Raw genomic sequence first — 22,347 nt, 5'->3', positions numbered from 1 at the left:
CTTTACACAGCAGCTGATATTGGAATACGGAAACTAAGGTAATAACATTATATAAACGAAACCAAGTTGCACCTCTCGCTGCTGTTCAATCATCTTTGGCGGCACTTCACTGCCGCAACGAGGACGTGACGCGACAGGGTAGGAGGAGCCAGCGTCGGGTCACGTGACCGCGCCCAGCGCTTCATATGTGTTTTGACAAGCACGGAGAGAGAGAGAGAGAGAGAGAGAGAGAGAGAGAGAGAGAGAGAGAAAGAGAGAGAGAGAGAGAGAGAGAGAGAGAGAGAGAGGGGGCGCATACGTCACCCAGCTTCAGCTTCAGAACGCTTTTATTCTTCTTAGATTGAGCGTCTGATCATCTGTCTGTAGGAGATCTCACCAACGGAGCGTTTTGATGCCCGGTTCCGTTGAGGATTTCACTTCTGTGTCTGAGCTCAGCTTAAGTTGGTTAGTTCTAACTAGTTGCTTGTGGGAAGCCGGAGCTGAGCTGATCTGATCTGCTTTGCATTTGCAGTGCAGAGAGATAGAGCTGTGATGGAGGAGTAAGTGGTGATGGCAGGATAAGAAGAATAAGAATGGTTCCCCAGCTTGCAGTGGGAGACATGCTTGCTCTGTTTGGACTCTGTGGCCCCCTGATACTGATACTGCAGCCCAGATTGCACTGAAGGCTTTGAGGAGGAGGAGCAGCAGCAGAGGAGCTTCCCTTTCTTCTACCTGTCCGGTGTTTGGAGGAGGAGGAGGAGGGCGGTTGGGATGGTCAAGAGGGGTCTGCAGACGACTGGCTTCAGATTTGGCCGGCAAGCCTGCTAGATCAGTGTCCCAAAGCTTTTGGCACTGGCGCTACTGGAGTCGCTGGAGCTGCTGGAAGGCTTTGCTAATGGGGGCATGAGGAGGAGGAGGAGGGGAAGTGGTCGAGGTGGCGTTTGACCCAGTTGTTTTTGCCTGCTTACATACATACAAGGTGGCTTTGAGGGGTCTTTTGGACCTTCTCCGTCTCCTCAAGGACTAGTCCAGCTAGTCCAGTCCAGCAGAAGTGGAAGTGGACGGTGGCCCAAGCAAGAGGAGGAGAAGCTTGTCTGAGACTGAGCTGATAAAGCTGATGAGAAATGTCCGTAGTTAGTTAGTCTGAGGGCTTTTTGACGAGAGTTTAACCACCAGAACACCAGAAGACAGCTGAAGACGGACAACCAGACGAGCTGGAGGACGCCACGGTGGACACCATGAAGCCTGACCGAGGTAAAACATCACTCCCAAAGCGTTCGTGTCCATCTAGAACCGTGTCAGATGTTTGCTGAGATGTTTAATGTGGGTGTAATTGGCTCTAGTGGCTTGTTTTGTTCACTGTCTGGGCTGTTAGCAGCCAAATGCCATCAGATAGAGATCAAACGGAGATGATAATAAAGGGGCTGACTGGCCTTGTGCGAATTTTTCCGTTCCACCTTAAATGGTGCAGCAGTTACTTTCTGGCGCCTGAGGCGCTAGAACGTAACTGCTGCACCATTTAAGGTGGAACGGAAAAATTCTAATAGGAAGCTAACTTCGCTCGTTTGTTTTTGTCCGTGACTGTCATTTCTTTTCCAGCTAATGTGGCTGTTAAGTGATCGATATTGCTTCTAGGAAGGGACAAAGTCTTCAGGAGTGTCGGTGCGTTTCTTTGTAATGTTTTATTGAACATACAGCGTCGCCTTCTGAAGCTGTACGGAGGGAACAAAGCGTCCTACATGGTTGAGTTTACGTTCCGCAGCGCCCCCTGTCGGCAGAACCGCGCTGCTTGTGTTTTTCGTGTGTACAGTGCAGAATATTTGCATCCTGTGAGCTTTTTGGCTCTTTGTGAGGACGTTGTGGGGACATTTGGTCCTCATGGTCCTCACGTTTTTATACTAAAAGGCCAAAGCTGCTGTGGTTAAAGAGACAACCAACACTAGAACCTGAGGGTTTTTCCAATAGGAATCAGCTTAGTGGTTAACATCATTCAGATCCTATTAGGAGACCACCAGATGCATCTGGAATCAGACCTAGAACACCTGTTAAACCATTATAATCCTTTACACTGTGATGTGAACCCACCAGGAGAACAAAAAAGGCCATTACTGACTATTGGATGCCACCAGGAACCAACAGAAGATATTTTTTTTTCTAGCAGGACAGTAAAAATAAAAACATAACCATCGCTACATAAACCTACAGTGTTGTAGTTGTTTCTAGAGTGATTTTCAGGTTCAAAGATTAGGAAAAGCCCCTTCTGATGATGCATCTTGAAGGTGGGAGGAGCTTCTGATAAACTACAGCCATGTTTGAAGTTGTTGTTGTTGTTGTTGTTGTTTTTTCCTCATTAGCTGACAACGATGGCTGTCCCAATAGTTATGACATATTTCTACAATGCATGCTGGGTACACATTTAAAAATAAGACTGTTCTTCAAGGGTTCTTTTAACAGAGGCAGTGTACTACGGTCTCTATTCAGAACCATTTGCATGCTTAGATGGTTCTTTTCTTGGTAAAATTGTTCCAGTAAGGGTTCTGCTATTGTCGTGATGTCAAGCTTGTAACAATAGCAGATGCTTTTTGGTGCTGTTTTCAAAAAGGTTCTGTATAGAACCATATACACATTCTCTATCAATCTTAAGAGCAGTATCTCCATGCAAAGAACTATTTAAGCTTGCAAATGGTTCTAAATAGCACCATCGCTATTTACTGAAGAACCCTAGAAGAGGCATCTTTTTAAAGTGTGTATGGTAGTGAGAGAGCACTGATGGGTGAACACACAAAAGTGGTGGAAAATCGTGAATTCTGTCGAACTGACGAGGCTGAGCGATGCAGCGCTGTGCCTCACTCTTACAAAAGATGGTTCTTCAAGAGTTCTGCTGTTGTTGCATGCTTGACATTGTCACAATAAAAGAACCCGTTATGGTGATACATAGAACTTTTTTTCAATATAGAACCATCTACAGCACATTCTCCATCAGTGTGGAGAACCCTTTAGTCATGCAGGGAGTTCTATGAGTGTTCATGGTTCTATATAGAAGCATTTTCTTTACTGTAGAACCCATGAGAAACCCTATTTTTTTTAAGAGTGTTGCATTGCTTCGGTGTTTGTTTTTGAGGGCAGGTTGTTTTTGAATGTTTTTGTTAGCTGGTGAAGAGAAAGATAGCTAACGTAATTGCTAAGAAAGCTAAATATATTGCTGCAGTTGTGTAATATATATATATATATATATATATATATATATATTATATATATATATATATATATATATACACACAGATAATCTAAAAACAGTAACTACTGTTTCTACTGTTTATATATATATATAAACAGTAGTTACTGTTTTTAGATTATCTGTAAAATGGAGAGATTGGATTAGTCAGACGACAGAAACGACTCAGATAAGCTAAAAGCTAAAGTTAGCAAGCCTAGTTTTCTGTCTAGAGAGTTTGGCTTCTTTTTTTCTGGCTGAAAGGTTAACGAAGCTGTCTCTCGTGTCTTTTGTGCCAAATAAAGAAAGAATTGCTATTTCTTTTTGATTTTGTTTAACACCAGAGGCTAAACTAATGCTAGCTTGGTTGTATTTATTAGCCTATAACTCAGTGGCTAGGCTAGCAGTCAGGATAGGGCGACACCACAGAGATTCCCAGTGATTTATGATGTATTTGTAATGAATGCTGGGTATTGTAGTGAGAGAACACAGATGAAGACTGTGTTCTCATTAAAATTGAGAATTCTGTGAACTTAATGAGGCTGAATATTACATAACACAGCCTAGTTAGACTTTAATTTAGGAAAAGCACAGCAGCGTTTAGCTACAGTCTTCGAGAACTCAGTGGAAACAGCCCATTATAACACGAACCGTGTGCTTGTGTTGTTCCTTTGTTTATGTTTGACACAAGCCACCAAGCTCTCACCTGCATGCCTCTTTATGACTTCTGTTTACAAATCCCCTGACGTGATAAAAAATAACACGCTCTCTTTGCTTGGGTATTGCAGCCTCTGCAACAACCCATATGTTTTACGCTGTGCGTCCTTTAAGCGTCTCAGAAAGGTCTGCGCATTTTGGGTTGTTGTTCATTTGTCAGGGCTTGAGTTTCTGTTGTGTGGTAGTCAGTAGCAGTGAGAGCTTCTGCTTCTCCTGATTAAATCATTAAGTGATCAATCTGGGAACAGAGAGTCTTTGTGTAGTGGCATGGAGAGGCTTGACTCATCGATTGCATTGACTGGTTTCAATCGGTGACCATACAGTGCACATTAACATGACATTACATGTCCAGACGCCAGTCCACTCAGTCTAGTTTCAATTATTGTACTGTAAAATGTCTAAAACGTTGTGTTCTTTAGAGTCACTGTGCCCATTGACCTAGTCATGTCATCATTCTGTATCTCGTTGCTGTCCTAAGAAAAACATGAATCTTCAAAATAGCAACCTTACAGGAGAATACAGAAGTATTTAACTTTTCATGTAATATAATGTAAAGGGTTTTCATTACAAGAAATTTTGGAAATTTTGGAGCTTTTCTATCGGTCTGTTCATCATGAAATGTTCACATAATGGAAAGGAAAGCCCACATAAGGAGCTCTAGGTACATTTTCTCTGTTTGGAAAATGAATGGCGCTTTTAAAAATAGCGATACTTGCCGTTTTTTCTGAATGTCACCTGATCTGAATTACAAATAAACATGAAAATTGTGACATGCAAGCTGCGCATTGAAATAACATTGTAAGACTGGCAACCACACCAAAATACCTTGTGCAAACCAGCAATCTTTGTCCAGTGTGCTCATTAAGTTGTGTTAGTAGTTTAAGCTGAAGCTGAAGTTTAACAGTATAGACTCACTTTCATGTGACGTCATTAGAAATGCACAGGAACGTTAGCTTTTTTTTGTAGCATATATGTAGCAACTCCACAAAAATCTTGTAATTTAAAGTATCAATTGACATTGAGGAGGAAAACTGCATGAATCAGGTTTGGAACATTTCTGTTTACCACACAATGTGGTTGCTGCACTGCACTGCCATTCATTTTTCCCATAGAGAAAACCAACTTAGACCCAGACTTCCTTATATGGGCATGACACTGACTACCGAAGTCTATATTTGGTAGTGGCCTTTGACATTATGACACTATACCAAAGAGTGCCAAGTTAGCAGTTTATTTTCCATCAGGTTGAAAACACCTGTCACAAAACCACATTTGAGCTTGTCCTTCATCCTGGCAAGGCTTTCATTCCTCATTAGAACCTGCTGGTGCCATTTCAGCACCTAAGAATAAAACAGTTCTGCTGCAAAAGATAGCAGATCCCAAACGACACGGTGTCTCTTCTTGCTATTGTTATTGAGGACATACTGTTCCACTGATGGAAATAACAGACACTTCAAGTTCCAGCTTCTCTTTTCCCACCCCCTCTCCTTTTTCCTCCAGTGTTTTTGGATACTGCATTGTACCCAGCATTTTCACACTAATTTGGCATGGCTCTTCAAAAGCTGAGCTGGGATGGATGAGCGCTCTCTCAGAGGGAGATGTATGGACACAGCCGCGGCTTTGAGACTGGTATGGTAATGATGTTTGCCTGAGCCGTGGCCTCCTATGGCGGTGATGTGTTGTCTGTAGCACCAGGGTGACACTCACAATAAACTCCGACGTGTAACAGGATCATGTGGCCTCCTCTGGAATCCCGCCCGAGAGACGAAAAATCAATTCAGCCAGAGCAGCCTTCCAATAAACATCTCATGTTTGACGTAGTAAACAAGCTCGTATTTTTCTCACCAGCATTGATCCGGTGAGTGAAACCCCCGAACAACAGACGTTAGTCTGTCGGTGGTTTCAGTCAGTTTATTCATGCTTGTTGGTTTTGAGTGTGTTTGAGTTGCAGATTTGGAGCGTATAGGATGTTCACACCTCATTCTTGGAACAATGGAGTGTCTTTGTGAAGTCTCTGAGGTAAAAGATGGTCAAGTTGCTTCTTGCAAGTCAAAGTCTGGAGTCTTAGAGGTGGGCAATATGACGTTATTTTATTGCTATTGTGGGAGAGGCTTGGTGAGCTAAAGCTAAACTAGCATAGTCAAAAGCTAGCAAGTTAGATTGTCTGTCTGTAGCTGCCTGTCGCCCCATTCATTTGTTTATCCGTACGCCAACGTTGTTCGCTCGTCCAGTCCTTCATTCATGCTTTTTTCGTCCATCCGCCCATCTGCACGTCTGTTCATCCGTAACTTTTTCCATCCAGTTAGCTTCAAGTAAAAGCTGGATAATGATTTTAGTTCAGTACGAGGGGTGGAGCAGGCTAGGAGTGTTGGAGAGCAGTAAATCAAACTGCTCTTTAGCCACACCCACACAGTTCTCAGATAGCTCTGATTAGCGATTTTTAAGCTGTGTTTTATCATAATTATATCTCATATTTTTCATTCAAGCTTAGCTGCATATTTAAGTCTAACACTAAAATTTAGTATACTACAATATTTTTAATATTTACTCTGTTTTCCTTGCGACTTTAAGGGCGAGTCTGAGTCACTGACTCGAGTCCTCATCTCTCTAAATCTGAGGTATGAACACCGTGTAAAAACATGCACAGTGTTACTCACAGAGATGATGTCATGTTCCATCAAGGCAGAGGAAATGGCCAGAGTACAACACAGTCAGCTGTTAGTTTCTGGGCGTAGTTTTGAGTTTTAAGGTTCCTCCGCTGTTTGTTTTGGTCGAGTCTCCTCCCTGAGCAGAAACCCTGAGGGTGAAACGCCCTCCCCTCCACACTCACACATTGCTCGCTGAGCTGGATTTGGTGTGCTAACAGCTGCTGACGTCCACACGGTCAGCACTGTAAAACGTTCCTCTGAAAGAATCAGGGATTTAAAATATGTCCAGCATAGTGGATTTCCTGTTGCCCACCCTGATTCCTCAACTACAAGGCTCATGTTTTAAGCCAAACATGAAGCGCTGGTCTAGGTAAGGATGATGATGCTGACAAAGATACATAACCGTCCTTCAAAGCCTAATGGTGACATTTTTTCCATCCTTAACCATCTGGTATAGGCGTGCAAAACACATTTTGGTTGAAGTGACATTGTACATCATCACATGCTGGATTCCTGAATTCCTGGCTTGGCTACTGTGTCATACTTCATGCTCTTTAAACGTGCATGAAGAAGAATGTTGTGAGAAAAGTTCATATGTAGCAGCAAGATGTTAAAGTGAAATAAAGTAAAATCGACATTTTTCTGTCGTGGACTTTATTTTTTGAATAGCATTAAGACAAATGTAAAAATCAAGCTCGATCTTTAATTAAAAGCTAAATTAAAGGGATATATTTTTGTAGAAGTATCTGCAAGTTTCTGCAGATCGAACGTCATGTCTTGGAACATCGATGAACATTCGGTAAGATATGTGGGTGCTAGGCCATCTAGAGTACGTAAAAGAACCCTAAGATCAGTTCTAAGCAGGTAACAAGTGCAGTTCTTTCAAAAGTGTGCTGCATTTCATACAAGTTCTAGGGGATTTTGGGCAGGCCCTAAAAAAAGCATATCTGCTTATATAACAAAATGCATGTTTTTTTCATTTTGTTCTGAAATAGAAAACTAGCAATTTTTCTAAAATTTATTGAATGCAGTTGTGTTTATACAGAAGATAATAATTGCAAGATAATCCAACAGAATAAAATAATTTTGGAACTAAGCATAAGAATTTGAAACTAATAATAAACAATACAAAAATGTGTTAAAATAAAATGTAGTATTTGTTTTGTCCTTGTGGCCAGAATGGACACAGGAATGTCCTACCACTTGACCCTAAGCCATATGACCGTATGACCATGTGCTCAGCTGCAAACCGGTGATACAGGCCAATTGAGGTGTATTTTTGAACATCAAGGGCTAGGACACGTTTAAAAATATGGGCTCAGCTGCGTCCAACAATATGCCAAAGCAAAACAGGGGCTGAGGGTGAAAACGGTGAAGAAACTGACGTTCCTCTCAGTGGTGCTCTCAGCGATGCGGTTACACAATTAATCAGGGTCACTCAACCAGGACATGGCACTCGCTCTCGTTCTCTCGCTCTCTCTCTCTCCAGCCTGGAGAAGAGGCTGACATCACTTCCTGTGTGGTCATGATCTTTGCCGTTGGCCCTCCGGGCACCATGCTGTTGCCTGCTGGTCTGTCCTCACAGATCTTGGGACGGTTTCGCTGCCCCCTTTCAGCATTATGCAGCGTATGGTAATGAGGGAGGAAACAGATCCCGGACGAGCCCCCAACTCAAAGGTGCTTCTTCCGCAGGGAGCCGAGCCTGCAGATGAAGAACCATCTGGGCCTGTTGGTTCTGGCGCTCTAGGAGACAAAGGCTCGCTGTGCCGTGCTTTTATTAGAAGCCGTGTGACTGGGCAAGGCCTTGCCACACCAAAGCGCCCACTCACTCCCAAAATATCAGTCTGGTCACACCTAAATAGGCACAGAGCTTGTCATTGAGTTTATATGGTAAATAGGATGCTAGTGTTGACCTTCTGAAATTACACATCTATCTTTGAATATAATACAGTAGTTTACCTTACTGGAGCTTTAAATGGAAAATGACTGCATGACCAAAGGGATGTATGTCTGAAAAAACATGTAATTGCTTCGTGGCATTGACTATGAACACCGAAGTCAAGAAATCAGCTTTAAAAAAAGGTATAAAATGAAATGGAGCAGATTGATCCATGAAATAGTGGCAGGCAACATGATAATATTTTACTGTTATTTTGATCATTTTTTTTTTATTGTAGACAATATGCTTCTCTGAGTATATTGTGAATATCATCAGTACTTGAAGAACATTGACCAACTGCTTGTTTTGTGTTAAAGATAGCATTATTGATCCTGTTTAGTTCTATTTAGTGTGTGAGATGTTGAATAAAAATCATTGTGCTCACTTTTATTTTTTTTTAGTTTTTAAGTGTGGCCCTACTAGTGCATTGTATCTGCTTGTCAGAATATTGCAAGACATATTGTGTATCATGAAATATGTGATATTTTTGCCGGATCACCCACCCCTACCATGAAGCACTTATTACACCATTCGTTATTTTTCTGTCAGGCTGCAATCTAAAGTGAATATTAAACCAAAAACAATCAAAAAGTTTAGTTTGCTGATGCAGTTACCAAATAGGTGAATGTCGTGCATTCAGTGAATGTCAAACTATCTATCATTGTTAAATTTTAATCAGTGCTGTCAGCAAGGAGAGAGGAGCTGGTTAGCATTAGCTTATCTAGCAGTCATAACAGCTCTCCTCACCATAGAACATGTTCACTTCTGGCTAACTAATGCACTGAAACAAGTTAAGATGATAATGATTCAAATCTGAGGTAGTGTGGTTGAAAGAAATGAGGATTTAAACCTGTTCTGTGGTGTTTGGAACTGTAGCCTGATCTGCTAACTTAACGTTAGCTTAGCGAACAGGCTACAGGCCAAACAGCACCACACACCACAGTACAGCTTTGATTCTGACTGACTGCTGCTCTGCTGACGCGTGTAGATTAAAAATTAATGTCTGAGAGAAAAAGAGTCGAGGGACTGGTGCTGGAGTGAGAGAAAGCTCAAAGCAAAGTTGTTGTGGTAAGTGCTTATAGGACTCACTCGGCAGCCATCTTTGCAACACCACCGGGCAGTTATTTCCAGCATATAAGACCAGTGTCCATTTCTTTGAATGGGGAGAGACTAAAACATTTGAAAATGATGGTCAAATTACTGTTCCAAATACATATTTGAAGTCACTGATAAAATCTGTGATGAATCCTTATGAATTGTTTGTAGCATTTGGTTCGGTAATGCAGAAAAACATGTTTTTGTCAGGTTGGTCTGGCTAATGCACTTGCACAGATCCTCACAACAAAGTGTGGCTTTCCCTGTTTGTGGCGTAACCAGCAAGCTGATTGGCTCTTTTACTTGAAGGACGGGACCTTTTTTAGCTAAGAGATGCTATGTCAAGTGTTAAAAGCTTTTCCATTCATTTTCCAACATTTGACCGGTCTTCTCCTTTATGATGTCTCTGATGTAGCTCTTAGCCATCGCTGAGCCGCTATCATCATCAGTTTTTCTGAGTTTTATTCTGTCTCTTATTTTTCCTTGCTTCTATTAGCGCCTATTGGTGGGATCCCACACCACAAATTAGTGAAAATATGAACTGGGGGGAATGTCTCTTTTTGGCCATTTATATGTGAAATAGAAATTTATCGCATCGTAATTTTGAAATACTGCGGTATACTTTATTAGTTATACCCCCAAACCTCACTGAATGTCTTTGAGTCAGTCCAATGAATCGGACACCCGTTAGACTGGGCAGACTCAGTTCCATGCTGCAAAATCTGTTGTTAAGAAATTTGTTAGCTGACTTTCCTTTTCTAGATCTGGGCAGTCAGCGAAGTTTGGGATGTCTTAGTCTGAGATGGTTACACCTGATTCAGCTTGTAAATTAATGATGAAGCCCAATCAGATGTGGTAGAGCAGAAACATAAACTGTGCAGTGCTGCAACCTTAATAGATCAGAGTTTGGGAACCTTTCTCCAGAGCAGGATACGCTTTCAGGTTCATGTGTCCTCTCAGTTTGGCTGTGACCTGAATGTAGTTGAGGAGAAGGTTTGGGGTTTCTGGCCCGTGCACAGTCTCAACTCCATGTGCCCGTGGTACTTTGCAATTTGATTAGGTATTCCTGTTGGTTGTAGGCCTCAAAGCTGGGTGGAGAGTGTTTACACTTCATTGTTTGGCCCTCATATTTAGAGCTACACCCGGGCAGTCATTTGACTCATTAGAAGGAAGAAGTTTTCCACTGAATTTCCTCTTCATCTCTTCCCATTAAGGGCGAAGATTCATTTCTGGTAATATCTAGAAATCATGGCTATAAGCACGATCTCTAAATTCCCAATCTTTTTTAGGATAGAGTTGTTAAGTTTTTTTCCTTCCTCTGACGAAAATAAGAGCTTTCTTTAAGTGAGTGTTCCATGTAGGTGCACACTTTTGAAGAACACTCAACGCCGCTTTTCACTGAAGGAAAATGAAGCAGTCTTGTCATAATAAGCATTTTCATCTCCGCTTACGAGGAGCAGGTTTTTAAAAGCACCTAGAGGGATTAGATTTATGTTAATTTCTCACCCCAGTGAGCACTTTTGGTAAACATCACTCGCTCTGGAATGGCCTGTGGACTGTCAGCTGCTTCCTCATGCCTGTCTCAATTTTAGATAAGCTTTCTAAAGAATTAGAGCATTCTCCTGATGAGCGACAGAGAGGGTGTAGAAGCCATGAAAGCGCCCAGACTGATCTGCTTTGTTGGTTAACGCCAGCAGCTAGCAGATCCTGAGGGGTGCGGAGGGGTTTCTGATGAAATCTGTTGGATCTGAGTAGCTTCTCAGATCAAGCATATGTTAGAAAGGATTAATAATGCCATTATTACTGTGGTTGTTGTTGTTGTTGTTACTTGTGGTAGAAGAAGATTTGACAGCTGTTAGCATGAGTCACTGTAATGAAAAACCAATAATTATTCAGTTTTTTATGTTATCTTTCAAAAAGGGGCAGATGTTTTTCCATGACGAGTGCATTTTGAGGACAAATGAACTTTTGAAAAACAAATATTTCAACCAAAAACAACAAAAAATGTTTAATTTTCATCAGCATCTTATAGTTTTCTCAAAACAGCCATAATCGTCTGGCTTTAGACTGGTTTAATGTGAAATGACTCACTGTAGAGAAACTGACTGACTCATTTCTTTACATTGGTTGTGATAAGCAACCAGGGCTATTGATGCCTATATCACAAATGCAACCATTTATATATGTTTTCTTTCTACGTTTTGGGGACTATTTTGCCTTACGACACCCTCCATGTGCCTCTCCACCGTGAATGGATGTATAAATCCTCCTCAAAACTGTAGTAAAACAATATCTCAGGCATCAGGCAGTGTATTCACAACCATTTCATGTAATAAATTTATGTGAGAGAGCTTTTAGAGGTGGACATCTGGTTCCTATCGCCACCAGTGTGAGCAATTCTGACACTAAATTTCTCTAAACCGGAGCATTTCACACCAAACTGCCAATTCTTAACCATTTTATTATGCAGAAACATTGACAAATTGGTGGAATTGCTAAATTTGGTTGCAGTTCCGTTACAGTTTCCTGTGCATTGCAATATTGATGATGTCGTGCATAAGTCACAGCTGTAGTCTTTCACAACCAGTCGAGGTAAAATCAATGCACACTAGATCACATGACTGTCATTGTGCCCTTTGTCCGCACACTTCTGTAGTCATTTCAGGGGGGCTTTAAAGAGGCTGAATTTGCTCCTTTCTATTCGAAATGGACCCTGGTGGGCCCCTGACTCTAGAATGCATGTTGGGTAGATTCTGGATTTGTGGCTCCAGTGGCAGGTTGTGGCTGATCTGAATTAGTGATGTGAAAGAATTTGGTGTACAGGTCTTTTTAATGATCTACTGTTTTACCAACATCACATCAACAAGTCGTAAGAGGGGAAGTTCAACCCAATAACAGCAAGGGTGTGAACTGCCTGTAGAGGAGTTTGACCAATCAGAACGGACCTGAGCTTATGCTCTGTATGTAACCATGCAAACAGAGCTCATGCAGGAACAAGATAAGCTTGTGATTATGCTTGGTATATATTGGATAAGTCTAGAGCTTAACTTACAGAAAATAAGCATTAAAATGTGTGCTGGGCGGTGTTTACCATCAGTAAAGCGCACAATTGCTTAGCAGTTGGTATGTTATGGGCATTATGATGAATATAATGCTTATTTTATATCAAATATATTGCTCAAAATTATGCAAGAAATATTGCTAAAACTGCAAAACAATCAGTGTTTTAATATCAAGGTGCAGCTGATGTAGAGGCCAGTATATATGGACATGATAATTAGCTTCATTCTGGATTCACCAGCCAATGGAAAATAAAAGAAAACAGACCAAAAAAGACCAAATTTCAAATGTGGTTGTAGTTTTCCAAAGTTTCTCCCACCTTCAAGATGCATCACCAGTAGTTACATTGTTGCATGTATTATTGATGTGTAACTATACAGTTAGTAGAGACACTAAAGCAGGACCAGGTATTTTTTCCCCAAATCATGTAGTGTTAGCTGCTTGTAAGGAAAGCACTAGCTAAGGTTAACAGTCCTATGTTTTTAGGCCTTTGGGTTGGTTAAGTAACCTCAAATAGACTTGCTTACAGCTCTCCTGGGAATTTGGCCTTTTGGCATTGATTTGCTATTGACCTACTTGTTCAACCTGTTCGTGCATGTGTTACTTCTTAACTGGAGCCCAATAAAGGTGCTTTTAATTGATTTGTTTCTCAGCCTCGGTGTTTGTGACTCGGCCTGTTTTGTCTTGCCGAAGGCTCGTGCAGCTCAGAGTGTCTCTCAGTAGAGCTGCTGGGAAGGTAAAGCTAGACCTGCTGTTGTTACTGGACACCTGGTATGTTCTCTCACTGCTGGTGTTATGCAAACCCTTCCACACACTTCTGGTTTACACACACACACATAAGCCAAGCTGAGAGCGTCTGGAGTGTGTAAGTGTATAAGTGTGTGCGGGTGTGTGTTAGTGCCTGAGGGTAGCAGTGTCCCTCACCCTCGCTCTGTCTGCTCCTGAGTCACAATTACAGCTGTCTGTTTTCTTTGTGGTGCTGAGATAGGCCCCGGGGTTGCAATGTCATTATTATGCGATAAATTATGTACGTCATAATGCTCTGTTTTGAGTATATGGTGGGTATAGTTAGTACTTCCCGAGCACCAAACAACAGCATAGATCATAAAAAGGCCCATTATGGAGAGCCTGTAAACTATAACAGCCAGTCTTTAGTAGTAGCTGCGCAGCAACAAGTAGCCAGTCAGATAGCCCATTATGACATATAATGTTTGTTTGATGTTTTCTGTTTTCTCTCTTCTCATTCCTTTTTAAAATACTGAGGTTAAGGCAAATTACTCTGCTTGTGCTCTTTCATAGCTTATTTTAAAACTAAGACTGCTTTGCTGGTGCATTTTTTTTGTCTCATCCAACTCAAACAAATCGGAATATTATGATGAATATTAAGGCTGGTTCAGCAAAAGTCAAATTTAAAACCACAAAACTACTTACCCTAGATGCAGTCAACCAACCAAGACATGTGTGATGTCCAAATTTTGCTTCTTTAGTTTAACGCTGGAGCTTAGAAGCTAACAAACACTAGAAGTCAATAGTCACCGAAATCTCAAAATGCTTAAACCACATTCAGCTCTTCATTAAGACTTGCTGATGTGGCTTAAGACATGGTATGACCTACTGTAAACTATAGAACATGAACAAAACTTCAAGGCGTAGCTGGATGCTGCGGTCAGCCACTTTAGACCACTGGTGTTGTGTCAAATTTGGACTCTCCACCAGAATATGTTCACGATTTCTGTTGTCTTTCTTTTCTAAGCAGTTCAAAAATTCAAGAAACAACAGAAACTGTGAACATAATCTGCAGTTTCCATATGCATGTTGCGTGTGCATTGGGAATGTGCATTTCAACTACTTTTGATGAGTACAGATCACGACATGACATAACCAATTCGGTTAAAACGTACAATTGGTATTTCATTAATTTGTTAACCTGTATATTTTCTCCATATTTGTGTAAAGAAACATAATAAATACTCAAATATTGATTTCAGTATATAAATACTTGCCCCTCAAACGGTTAACCACCCTCTCAAGAACCTATACATGTGAAGAGAAGGGGGAATTTCGCACATCACATTGCCTGCCTGTGGAGTTCAGCTACACAGTGAAGTTTTGTTTTATAGTCCACAGTAAGTCATACTGGGACCTAAATTACGTCAAGTCTTCGCAACCTTAATGAAATGAGGATGCATTAACAGAAAAGATTTGGGTGACTATTGAGTTCCAGTGTTTGTAAGCAGCATTAGCCTTATAGCTCCAATGCTAAACTAAAGAAGCAAAATTTGGGTCTTGGCTGATCGACTACACCTTGCTAAGTAGCAAACTAGGCACATTTGTTTTGTGGCTGTACTTGTCCTTTAAACAGGACTAAGTATGCTCTCTTTATTATGAAACATGCAGTTGGTCAATGTTCTTTAAGTACTGACACAACAATATGGTGAGAAAAGCTTATTGTTGTGTAATGATAACATATTGTCATATTGTCCACCCCAGTGCATATTGTGATGTTAACAGTTCTGCCGTATCTCCCGGCATTAACATTGCCATATTCTTTTTATCGTCTGTGTTCTGCTGACCCTTCCAAAGGTCAGTCTGTTCATGGATCTTCTGTTGCCATTGTCAACAGGATTGGTCACAGGGGCAAACTGTGGCCTGGCTGTGTCTCAAAACACCCACACACACACAGACACACCGACAGACAGACAGATCGTAATCAGCTGATCGTGTGCAGTGGAAAAAGGACACACACAAACACACACATACCTCTCCTTAAGTGGAGCTAAAATGAAGCGCCGGCTCTTCACCCACTGACCCAGCCGCTGATTTATGACTGGCACTTGGAAACAAAAATAAAATATGAGTTAATTTTAGGAAAAAGCGTGTGAGACATATTGAGAGTGGCTGAGGAATGTCCCTGGACGGGTTTGTGATATTAGGAGGTTAAGGGTCTTCAGTGTGGATAGATGAGAAAATGGAGGAATCTTTGGTTTGTGTGTGAGAAATTTCAAATTGTGTTGTCTCCTGGCCAAATACTGTTTTCTTTAACTCCTCATGCAAGATAGTTCACTTTTAAACGACTTTCATGGAAGTTGAAAGTTCTTTTTGTAAATATGAGTTTAATATGGTATATAAACATTAAGTTTCATAACGTACAGACTAAAGAGTCCATATATAGAAACAAAGCTGCAAAAACAGCCCTTTTTGAATTCACTGTTTTTTGCATATATATATATATATATATATATATATATATAGGCCTCATTAGGCCTCATTCACCAACCGTTCTTAAGAAGACATTTCGGTAACACTTTACTGTAGGGTGCTGTTCATAAGGCTATATGACACCTACATAAGCTTGTCATGACAACTGACACAACCCTACATAAATGTTTTATAAATACTTATTCCAGTTTGCCACTTTTCATCAAAGTTAGCTAAAGTAGCCTTTATGACAGATGATGCCTGTTGGAATAAGCATTTCTAAACAGTTATGTAGGGTTATGTCAGTTGCCATTGCAAGCTTATGTAGGTGTCATGTAGTCTTATGAGCAGCACCCTACAGTAAAGTGTTGCAGAAATTTCTTATAACCCAGACATACACAGTTTTCACAAGGATTCTGACATTCACCAATGTTTTCTTATCTGGGATTTGTTCTTAGGTAAGAACAGAATCTACACACACTCAAGAGCACACAGTTGAGACCAGTTCTGCACTTTAAGAACACGTCATGAATCTGACTTTTTCTCAGGATCTTTCTCAAGAACACATTTAAGAACAAACTTGAAGATATTGCTGAATGAGGCCTGTTGTTAAAAGCATTAATCTCAGCAGTGAGTGTGTATTATGTGTAAAATCACCACATAACATTAAAATAGATGCAGGTAAACATAAATACAATAAAATGTATACAAAACAAGAATTTCCAGATATGGTTCCAGATTTCTCCTCAATGCCCCCAGCAGTCATGCTGAAGTTATGTTAACAAAAACGGTCATGTATTGGACTGTTTTTGTTACATAAACTTTATTCAAATACAAGAAATGAACCTCTAGGGAAAAAATTAAAATACAAGACAATTTTAATGCTTGTTTTAAGATGTGGTTGTTTTTGTTTTGTCTGTCAAAGGAGGTTTAAAAAAAAAAGAGGAGCTGTACTGAGGCAAAGTTCAGCCGACTGACCACATCTGACCGAAATTGCATTCATAAAACTAGCAAACTGTTTGTTCCAGCTTGGCTGAAATTGCTCAATCTGTCCTGATGGTAACAGAGCAGGGACGTGTGTGTGTGTGTGTGTGTGTGTGTGTGTGTGTTGGAAATGCCTGGGGTCATGCAGGTCAAGCTGACCCAGCAGCTGAGTTAAAAAGAGCTGAGTGTACTTCTGAAAGGCTCTGCTACTTCGACACCAACCAGAGGATTAGAGCAGAAGTTTGGGGAAAAAATAGCCTTTGCTCAACTTTCCTCTTGCGCTGTTTGTGTAAAGTTTGTCTTTTTAGTTTACCACTGTAGGCTAATGCAGCTAACACATAATAAAGGCTGTCAAGTGTTGACTCATTAGCATTGTGCTAATCATGAAGTTGCCTCAAACTTGAAGTAATCTCAGATAGACCAATGAACGCTTATACCAGTTAGCATTATGTTTATGTGGTTCTGACACTGTATGACTTACTGCCACATACAAAAAGGGATAAAAATACATGATGTAGCTAAAACAAAGTGCTTATGTTAGTGCCTGCTACTAGTTTTTCTAGCTAGGTGATGCACTTTCCATTAATTCTAGCTAACACTATCTTACAGTGTCAGAAACCGCATAAATATACTTAGTGAGGTATAATTTCCATTACTTGTTAGCATTTTTGAGATTATTCCAACTGAGGCAACTGTACAATGATTTAGACATGCAGTTAGCACAGTGCTAATGGGTCAGTTAGCTTTCATTGCTTGTTGCACCGTTTGAGATTACTTGAAGTTTGAGGCAAATGTACAGTGATTTAGGCACGCAGTTAGCATAATGCTAATGGTGAAGTTAGAATTACTTGTTAGCTACATTAGCCAGTCCCTGTTGTAAAGGATTGAAAGTAGGGCTGGACAGTATGACGGTATTTATTGTTATCGTGATAAATAACATTACAGTATGCCACATGATGCTTTTTCTGAGCATATTGTCAGTATAGTAAATACCTGAAAACACTTCCTAACTTTGCTTTATTACAAAGAGAGTACAATTAGCCTAGTTTAATTGGATTTAGTGTAGCATAGTATATTAAATATTGGATAAAAATCATTGTTTTCATAGTTGTGATTAGTACTTTTTAAATGTGGCATAATTTTGAGTCTTCCAGTTTATCAATGTAAAAAAAATATATATATGTCATGACATACTGTGTATCGTGAAAATTTTTGTGATATAACATTTTTTCCATATCGTCCACCTCTAATTGAAAGCCTTTGTCTTATCAGAGATGTCTTCCCTGTTACAATTCCACTTTGTCTTGTTTGGAAATGATTCAGTAGCCTCTGATTTAGTTACAGTAATTTTTTTACCCATGATTTGTCTGTCAGATAGCAAGATAACAGTACTATCATGAGACTAACCTCCAGAGTCTCATGTGGCAGTGAAAACCAATGGTGTACAGAGACATTACATAAGCATATTTTAACAATGCAGATCAAAGCAGGCCTGTCTTTTCAGATTAATACTTGAATTTCAAAGAGTGCTGTTTGGATGGGGTTGAGTGTGATGCTGGTATAGCCTCTTTGTCTGATCACGCTCCTAGGGCGGCACAATTATGACAAAATAACTGAGATTACAACAGGATGCAATACTTTTTTGTAATGTCCTCAGCAGTTGTCTTTCTTAATCTCCTACTGTATGAGCCATCTAACATAAAGGAATGAAGGTAACTTTGAACTTACTAGACCTAAAATATGCATTATTAAGTGCATATGGTGGCGATTAATACCTTTTTAGTATGCAAAAGCAGCACTCGGGGATCCCTGGCATATGCAAGACAATAATGCTTGCACTTTGGCCATGAAAGATTAAAGCAATTGCACTGCAAGGAACAAAGAAAACCAGGCCTAATTAACACATGCTTCCATACTGCATCCTTGCATGTTGGCTTGTGATGCCATATGCCAAGGTCAACTAACCTCTCTCTCACTCTAGCTCTCCTTTCTCTTGCTCTTTCTCAGCTCAACTCAACAAATTTCTATCAACATAGATTCTTACGAAAATAAATACCAGTGCCGAACCATCACTCCTTGAACTAGGCCTTCAGTTCGGGTTGTAAATGTCAAAACTCTAATGCTAGTCTAAAAACTAGAAAAAAACACCTCTACAACAATGCTAATTTCTGCTAACATCCCTAAGTGATTTCTTATGGTATGTTAGCACTAAGCTAACAGTGATTTACCTGAAAATTTTTAGCTGTCCTAGATGAAACACAGACATTTGACACTTGTAAAAGTTTTCCATTCCTAACAACTAAGAACTAGCTGAAATCTGATTAGGGTGTGGTTCACAGTCAGTGATGTATCAAGATCTGTTTGGAGTCCTCGGTCAGTTCCGAAATGATGTTGGTAGGTGATCTAAAATATAAGGCCTTCAGTTCAGCTCCTGATGTCCTGACTTAATGGGAGAGCTCGCTTGGCTGTATCTACATAGATACCACAGAGAAAAAAGTTCTGATTGGACATTGTACATTTTTACTTGCAGTTTGTTTGTCAGTGTTCATTGTTTCAGAGCGTTTAGTAAATTCAGGGACACCTTCTTTGAACTTATTATTAATCTTGGATGTCATTGATAACAAAGGATATGAAATCTCCCTCTCTCTCTCTCTCTCTCTCACTGTCGTTTTTTTCACCCCCACTCTGTGTTCTGCAGTGTTTTTCTGACTGATGCAGCAGCACTGAGCATTCCTCCTCCTCGTACTGGAGCTGCTGGATTTGAGCCTATTACATAATGGGCATTAGTGGGACGATAAATAGAACCTCTCTCTCTCTCTCGCTCTCCCTCTCCCTCTCTCCCTCTGAGTGTTAGCCCTGAGGCTAAGCGGTACAGAAATCTCCCCAGAGGGATTTAATTTGCAGAGGATGATTTCCCATGGTGCCTTTTGAATGAGTCGGAGGTCGCCGGGGTAAAGCCTCTGTAGCAAAGGGACGATGGCACTCGTTTGGTGCTTTGGATTATTTTGACATGGCGGCTATATTTAACTCCACTGAACGAGCTTCGTTTGTTGTTCCGTGTCCAGAAAAGCGCTTTGAAGGACGAACTCAGTCTTTTCATCTCCAGCGCGGCCGCTGTAGAGTAAATGGTTTATATGGTGCTTCCTGGGGGCCTGGTTCATTAACCTGAATGCCCTTGGTTTCTCCAGTGTGTATTGAGATGTTGATGGAGTGAGCTGGAATGGGGGTTGAGTTGAGTGTATAAAATCCCATTATTAAAGACTTATTACCGTTTCGAGTTCAAATGTCCAACTGTCCTTCAGTGTATTTCATTCTAATTCTCTCTTCCACCTGCACAGGCGCCTGAATGTAACTGCTGCACCATTTAAAGTAGAACAGGATATTCTAAAAAGTGGCCAACTTTTTTTTAGCTTTGCTGATTTGTTATACATGAAATTATTTGCTATTTGTGAAACTCATACCTGAGGAAGAATTTCAACTCATTACTGTTGGACCCAAAATTAAAGCCCAACTAATATAACAGTTGGTCAAAAATATCAACCAGTATTGGCTACCTGTAGTTTTCAATAGTATCAGAATAAAACTAATACAGATAGTGCAGCGATAATTGGTTACTTATTTTGTCATAGCATCACCAGGATTTTAACTCATGATCTCGCTTTGCTAGGACAAAAGCTTAAACAGCTGTGTTATTTGGGAATCCAGTAAGAGTCATTTAACTGTATGACAGTAAAACAGACTGAACTGGTCAATTTTAACACCAAACACCAACGTTAGAATAAAAAAAGACGTGTGAAGTGTTTCCAAATCTCACCTTTAGAATGAGAATAACATTTATAACACAAAAAGCTTTTATATGCAAGAGTAATGAACAGAAACCTAAACAGCAAAGTGCTGTGTGTAGCTCCGATCCCAGTGCTTCAAAATTCATATTATTAATGACTGAGTTTCTGCTGTTTATTTGGGTTTAAGAAGTCAGTAAAGCACCACAGGAGTATAAAATTAAAATCTAAAATATTTTATAATATAAAAATTATATGAAATTGTATCAGCCAGTATTATCAGTTGCCATTTTTTACCCCTTCAAATCACTATCATCTCAATATTTTCACAATGTTCAAGCTTTAATCAAGACCAGAGATCCGCACACTTAGGCTGCTTGGGCCCATATTTGTTAAACCTATCACAGAGAGGTTATATAACTCCAGGTTATAGCAGCGAGCTGTACGTATAGCCTGAAATCAGGTGCTCTCGTGTCTCTGGCCAGCAAGCTGCTGATCCTGTTACAGTGCTCAGAGTGGACACGATGCACAGTGACACCTGACACAAACCTGCCATTGCCAGAGATGTCAGCATCGCGGACGAGCACCTTTTCTACCACCTGCGCTTTTTTACTTCATTTTAAGCTTATTTGGCACTGTCTTTCCATATAGAGGTATAGAAGAAAGGAAGAAGATGAAATCTTACATGCTTGTGTCGGTTATTAGATTATACAGTAACTTCATGCAGTGCTTCACTGATCCCAGTTGTTTGAAAGCTGAATGTGAATAGCAAGCAAAGCAGGATCAATGTCTATTTAGAGCCATATAGAGTTAAGGGCCCATATCCAGTATTTTTCTTGTATTCAGTTTTTGTAGTCTACTTATAACATTTGTGGTTTTATGCTATAATTTTAGCATTTTTACATGTAGCAGATTGACATGCTTTGATTGGCTATCCTGTGTTTCCTGGACAAAGTGAACAGAACAAATGGTCATGTTCAGACTGAAAACCTCATGGCCTTCAGGGGAGAAAAGAAAATCAGATGTGTTTAGGTGTTAAAAGGCTGGAATAATCCATTTGCTGACTGACAGACAGGAACAGAGCAACATTTTAATTGTTTTACCATGACTTCCACTTCAGTAACTCAGCCACAGACTGTCTACTGGAACAACACTGTGCATCATGTCAGTGGGAATAAGTGGGGCTAAACTGCAGTAGGCTGAATAGGTGGAGCTAAACTGTTTTAGGCTGAATGGGCAGGGATAACCTGCTATAGGCTGAATGGGCGGGGTCAACTGCTGTAGGCTGAAGGGGCGGGGCTAAACTACTGTGGGCTGAATGGTAAGTTTGTTTATGCAGAAGTTTGGACGCTCCTGGTCAAATGACATGATTTGTTGATTTTCTAAATGACACATCCTCTACAGAGAACACACTGCTACACATTTTAATGCAACCTTCCTGTTTATTTACTGATTTATGATAAACTTTATGGCACAAGTATTTTTTTTCCTCAATATGTTAAACTCTGTCCTAAAATTTGTAGTAAAATGCTATATTTAAGTTTGTTCCTGTAGAGGATGTGTGAACTATTCACACTTAGAAAACAACACATGTAATTTGACCGTGGGTGTTCAGACTTCTTTGTTGTATTGCAAAAATAGCACTTTTTTAATATATATAATATGGGCCCGTTCCTGCCAGACAAAACTCTTTTGAGTGGGTTTTTGTCCATTTGCTTGTCTAATAGTGCC

At 40.3% G+C, this 22,347-nt stretch overlaps 1 protein-coding gene across 1 annotated transcript in view; it reads left to right on the top strand.

The window, feature by feature from the left end:
- The first annotated feature begins 208 nt into the window (after window positions 1-208).
- fam214a (family with sequence similarity 214 member A) overlaps window positions 209-22,347 on the top strand; it is a 63,595-nt gene continuing 41,456 nt past the window's right edge. Inside the window, exon 1 of the mRNA XM_036585485.1 lies at window positions 209-1,233. Coding sequence (XP_036441378.1) covers window positions 1,218-1,233 — 16 coding nt within the window. The 5' untranslated portion in view covers window positions 209-1,217. The remainder of the gene's footprint in view (window positions 1,234-22,347) is intronic.

The sequence above is a fragment of the Colossoma macropomum genome, unplaced genomic scaffold (assembly GCF_904425465.1).
Source record: "Colossoma macropomum unplaced genomic scaffold, Colossoma_macropomum, whole genome shotgun sequence".
NCBI classification, from domain to species: Eukaryota; Metazoa; Chordata; class Actinopteri; order Characiformes; family Serrasalmidae; genus Colossoma; species Colossoma macropomum.
This window is presented reverse-complemented; position numbering and strand designations above follow the sequence as displayed.